Source organism: Pseudonaja textilis, chromosome 1 (genome assembly GCF_049901715.1).
Source record: "Pseudonaja textilis isolate UNSWEBS1 chromosome 1, rPseTex1.2, whole genome shotgun sequence".
In the NCBI taxonomy this organism is placed as follows: domain Eukaryota; kingdom Metazoa; phylum Chordata; class Lepidosauria; order Squamata; family Elapidae; genus Pseudonaja; species Pseudonaja textilis.
In genome coordinates this window covers 3,068,976-3,074,975 of record NC_141990.1, presented here as the reverse complement: position 1 = coordinate 3,074,975, position 6,000 = coordinate 3,068,976, and the positions used below count along the sequence as shown (strand labels likewise).

Below are 6,000 nucleotides of genomic sequence, written 5' to 3'. Positions count from 1 at the left end.
CGCAATTGCGCTGTGCAGTAAAGGGGAAAAAATAAATAAATTACCAGGGAGGTTGGGCGGAGAAGGGTATATGCAGGAGAGCGAAACCAGGCAAAACATTTGTAAACATGGCCCCTTTAAGACGGCTGGACTTCAACAAGGTTGCATGTATTTATGGGCCTGGCTAGTCGAGGGAAAAGAAGGACCAGGGGAGACAGGAGAGCATCTTCCAATACTTGAATGGCTGCCCCAGAGAGGAGGAGGGGGTCAAGCTATTATCCAAAGACCCTGAAGGCCAGACAAGGAATAATGGATGGAAACTGAACAAGTAGAGAGATTCAACCTGGAAATAAGGAGAGACTTTCTGACAGGGAGAACAATCCACCCATGGAACAGAAGTTGCCTTCAGAAGTTGTGGGAGCTTCATCCCTGGAGGCTTTCAAGAAGAGACTGGACTGCCACCTGTCAGAAATAGTGTAGGGTCTCCTGCTTGGGTGGGGGGGTTGGACTGGATGACCTACAAGGTCCCTTCCAACTCCATTATTCTGTTATTTCAGAAGTTGTGGGAGCTTCGTCCCTGGAGGCTTCTAAGAAGAGATTGGACTTCCATTTGTCAGAAATGGTGTAACAGGGTCTCCCGCTTGGGCGGGGGGTTGGACTAGATGACCTATAAGGTCCCTTCCAACTCTGATTATCCGTTATCAAATGTAGGCCGGTAACTTGCAAATCACGTGCCCGGTCACGTGATTAGGGGGCACGGCTAGGGACTTCTGGGAGATGAAGTTGAAAGCATGATGCTGGGGAATTCTGGGAGTTTCTCACGTAGCAATCGAAATTTTGGGCACCATTACAGCCATAAGTCGAGGACTACCTGCATTGCCGCTGCTAGCACCCTGCGGGATCAGCTCCAACCTGCAAGATGTCTAGAATGTCATGCCCCGCCATTCCGGGAGTTCCCAAGAACGACCCCCGATTTTCCCCGCTGCGACCTTTTTTTCCCCAGGTATACCGCTGCTGCCTCTGGAGGCTCCGCCGAACGCCTTACCTTGGCCAGCTGCCCTTGCAGAGTCTTCACCTCGCTGTGGGCCTTCAGCAGCTCCTGCCTCAGCTCCGTGCAGGATTGCTCCAACTGGTCTCGCTCGGCTCGGAGCCCGTGCAGCACCTCGTGGGCGTCCGAGCGGCCAGCCGCCTGCTCCATGGCATCCAGAGCGGCCGATTTCCGCTTCTCGCTGTCCAGCTGGGACCGCAGCGACTCGCTCTCGATCTTCAACCCTTCCAGGTGGACCTTGCAGTCTTCCAGGGTCCTCGCCAAGGCGCCGTTGTTCAGCCGCTCGGTCTCCAAGTGGCCGCCCAGCCGCTTGGCTTCCTCGCCCAGGTTTTGGACCGCGGCTTGGGCCTCTTGATGTTCCCTCTCCAGGCTCCTCAAACTGCTGGTCAGCTGCTGTTGGATGTTGAGCATCTTCTCGCGCTCAAACTGGGCCTTTTCCTGCAGCTCGGCGCAGCGCATCTCCAGCTCGTGTACCTTGGCTTTGTTCTCGTCCGCCTTGGGCCGATCCTGCAGGAGGGCGGTCAGCTTCTCGTTCTCTTGGTTCAGTTGTTCGGCTCGCTCCCGGTGCTGGCAGAAGGACCTCTCCAGCATGGCCTTCTCCTCGGCCAACTTCTCGTTCTCCGCCGTCAGCTCCTGGACCACCTGCTGCTGGTCGGAGAGCTCCTGCAAGGTGGCCTGTAGCTCCTCCGCCATGCAGTGGTGGTTCTCCTCCATGCGTTGGATCCGCTCGGTGAGCGAGGCCACTGAGAGGTCGCTGTCGTGGTTGGGCGAGCTCTCCGAGGTGGAGCATCTCGAGGTCTTGAAGACGTGGCTGCCGGAGGATGGGGGCCTGGAGGGGACGTCCGTGATGTGCTCGAAATCCGAGGCGTCCGGGGACAACGAAGCTTTGGTCACGTCGCTGCTGGATGAGCCCGAGTTGCGGAGCGGAGGGCCGTTGACGCAGAGGCTGCCGCTGGTGGGGTTGCCGCAAAGGGACGGCTGAATTGGGCTGCCGAAACTGGACTCCTGCGTGGTCGGGGTGGGCAGGCTGCCGCTGGTGTCCGAGAGAGGCGAATGTTCCTGTTGGTTTAGCTTCTCCTTCAAGAGTCGGTTCTCCTCTCCCAGGTGGAGAAGTTCCCTCTGGAAGGTCTTGTTCTTCTCTTGGAGGGCCTGGATAATGGACTCTACCTCGGTTGGAAGGCCGTCCACCAGCGTGCCGGCCGAGCCAGGGTCGTTAGCCAATTCCTTGCCTTGGTGCTTCTTCAGCTCGTTACGGAGTTTGGTGATCTCCGAGTCTTTCGTCTTGGCCTCGGCCAGCAGCTCCTTGACTTGGGACGCCAGGCCCGCCTTGTCGCCAACCTCCACCTCATTCTTGGGTTTGAGGGACGGCCGCGAATGCTTGGTGGGAGTGGGTGCCCCAGAAGACGTCGGGCTGGGCTGAGCTTTCCGGGGTCTCAGGACCGCCTTTTCTCGGGCCACGGCGCTCGGCAGCTCCCGCGGGGCGGGGATCCCCGTGCGCTTGGCGGACGGGGCCGGAGCTGGAAAAAGAAAAGATCACATTGATGAACCTGCTGCGATGGATCGTGGGAAATGTAGCTCCCTGCACGCTGGTTGGTTGCAAGGAAGAACACATCCCTAAGGATGCCAACAAATTGAAATGCAATGGTGAAAAAAAGTAAAGGTTCCACATTTAGTAGTTTACGAAGCTGGCAGGAATAGCTAACACCCAAGAAGAAAGGCTCAAGATCCAGATAGAGCTTGACAGACTGGAACCCTGGGCCCTATCCAACAAAATGAAATTCAACGTAGAGAAAAGGAAAGTCCTACACTCAGGCAAGAAAAACCCAAAGGACACATATAGACTGGATGAAACCAGGCTCAATAGCAGGAACTGGGAGGGGGATCTTGGAGTCTTAGTGGACAACCAGCTAAATAGGAGCCAGCCATGTGCAGCAGCAGCCAAAAAAGCGAATGCAATCATAACAGAGGGATACAATTGAGATCGAGGAAGGTACTAACACCACTCTATAAATTAGCCTTAGTAAGGCCACACCTAGAGTACTGCATCCAGTTTTGGCCATCACACTATAAAAAAAGATGTTGAGACTCTGGAAAATGTGCAGAGAAGAGCAACCAGGATGATGAGGGGACTGGAGGCTAAAACATACGAAGAACAGTTGCAGAAACTGGGCCTGGCTAGTCTAAGGAAGAGAAGGACCAGGGGAGACAGGAGATCAGTCTTCCAATATTTGAGGGGCTGCCACAGAGAGAAGCTCATTTTTTTCCAATATTTTTTACTTTTGGGGCAAGAGAAGAATAGAATAGAATAGAATAGAATAGAATAGAATAGAATAGAATAGAATAGAATAGAATAGCAGAACAGAGCAGAGCAGAGCCTTTAGGAATAGAATAGAATAGAATAGAATAGAATAGAATAGAATAGAATAGAATAGAATAGAATAGAATAGAATAGAATAGAATAGGGAAAGTACAGAACAGAATGGAATGGAACAGAACAGAACGGATTAGAGTAGAAATTAGAAGAGAAGAGAAGAGAAGAGAAGAGAAGAGAAGAGAAGAGAAGAGAATAGAATAGAATAGAATAGAATAGAATAGAATAGAATAGAATACCTTTTTTGTCACTGCATTCAAAATACAATGACATTTGAAAGCTACTCCAGCACAGTGCCCCAAACACCACATCACAATCACACTACACAGTATTTAAAAAGTAAAATAATTAAAGTAATAATAATAATAATTAAAAACTTAGTCTAAAACATATAGTTAGTTAAGTTCGTTTCAAAATGCCACTATATACATCAGACTAGATCACAAACGCGCTGTTTGATTCAAGACAATTATTGCCTTGGAAAAGAAACTGTTTCTCAGTCTACTAGTCCTCATTTTAAGACACCTGTAATGTCCCCCTGATGGTAACAGTTCAAAATATCAACGACCAGGATGAGAGCGGTCTGTGGAGGTTTTTAGTGCTCTAGAGAGGAGTCTGGTCTTCGCAATCTCTTCCAAAGAAGTAAGAGAGCAACCGATGATTTTTTGTGCTGTGTTTATAACTCTCTGGAGCATCTTCTTATCCACTACAGAGCATCCAGCATACCACACCGTTTACACAGTAATTCCAAAATGCTCTCAGTGGTAGAACGGTAAAAAGTAGCCAGCAACTTCTCACCCAGACCACCCTTTTTCAGCAGCCTCAGAAAGTGCAGGCGCGGTTGGGCCTTCTTTGCGGTGACCGTAATGTGGATCGACCAAGTAAGGTTGTCGGAAATACGAGTTCCTAGAAATTTAAGACTGTGAACCCTTTCCACACAATTTCCATTGATATATAGTGTAATGGCTATAACAGGTAATGGCTGGCATGACCAGAGAGATGGCTCCGTGCGCCACTTCTGGCACACGTGCCATAGATTTGCCATCATGGGTATAGGTGGTACCTCGCTCAATAGTATTAAGTGCAAGAAGGATCTTATAGTCCTAGTGGACAATTCTTAAAATATGAGCCAGTCGTGAGCGGAATAGTTCTAGGTTGCATAAATAGAGGGATGGAATCAAGGGTGGGATTCAAAATTTTTAACAACCAGTTCTGTGGGCGTGGCTTAGGTGGTGGGTGTGGCTTGGCGGTCATGCGACTGGGTGGACGTGGCTTGGCGGTCATGTTGTTGGCTGGGTGTGGCCAACTCAACATCACTCACATCGAGGCACGCATCTCCTCGCCTGGCCTCTCGTGACGGTGGGGATGCTGCAGCAGTCATAAGTGTGAAAAAGGGTCATAAGTCACTTTTTGGTAACTTTGAATGGTCACTCCACACAAGCAAAGGACCAGCAAAGGAGGGGGAAAAAAACTCCAGAGAAGTTCCTGAGACAGGAAGTCTAGTCCTGTCAAGAATGTAATAAGGGTTAACAGAGAGGCAGTTTCTGTAAGCGACCCCAGAACGTTTCCTTCTTGCCTTCCTTACAGGATTAGCCCTGTAATTTCTTCTAACAATCGGTTCTCCGAACTGCTTAGAACGTTAACAACCGATTCTAGCGAATAGGTGTGAACTGGTAGAATCCCACCCCTGGATGGAATCAAGATCACACAAAGTGCTAATACCACTTTATAAGGCCTTGGTAAGGCCACACTTGGAATACTGCATCCAGGTTTGGTTGCCACGATGTAAAAAGGATGTTGAGACTCTAGAAAAAGTGCAGAGAAGAGCAACCAGGATGATGAGGGGACTGGAGGCTTAAACAGACGAAGAACGGTAGCAGGAACCAACTCGCACTTACGGCCATTTGCAGTGTCCCTCACTTATGCAACTGTGACTTTTGTGATTTTTTTTCTCTCCCCAACAGTCGTGTGACTAACTTAACAATGATTTCACCTAGCAACAGAAATATTGGGTTTCAATTGTGGTTGTAATTCGAGGGCTACCTGTATATCTTAACCCGTAGGGTTGTAGTTGCGGTATTGTTACTTCTCTCCTTTATTATTATTATTTATTATCTATTTTTTTTATTTTAGTTATAAGAATACAACACGATGCAGCTGATCAAGCATTACAACAGTTACACATACAGTATATAAATTTTACTTTGTCATTTACAATCTTCTTGTTTGATATATTATGCGCTAATTATTCTAATCCTCATAGCTACTTATGTTCCGACCTTGCCTTCTTCTATACAATCACTAATAGAATTTATTCCATTTTTCATAATATTCAGATTCCCCCTTGCTTTTTTAATTTTACAGTTAACCTATCTGATTCAGCACAGGTCATAATTTTTCTTATTATCTCTGTTTCTGGCGGTATGTTTTCACTCTTCCAGTATTGTGCATATACAGTATTATTCTAGCCGCTGTCAACACATGTACTGTTAGATAAATTAAATCCTTCCTATATCTTTCTGCTCTTATTCCTAGGAGGAAAAAATTCCCGTTTAAATGGAATACACTCTCCCCACCATTTTTTCCACCCATGTCTGAATCA

At 48.3% G+C, this 6,000-nt stretch overlaps 1 protein-coding gene across 1 annotated transcript in view; it reads right to left on the bottom strand.

The window, feature by feature from the left end:
• Positions 1–6,000, bottom strand: part of SPECC1 (sperm antigen with calponin homology and coiled-coil domains 1) — a 159,733-nt gene that overhangs the window by 84,107 nt on the left and 69,626 nt on the right. Inside the window, exon 4 of the mRNA XM_087924461.1 lies at positions 1,025–2,544. Within this exon, the coding sequence (XP_087780587.1) occupies positions 1,025–2,544 (1,520 nt within the window). The remainder of the gene's footprint in view (positions 1–1,024; positions 2,545–6,000) is intronic.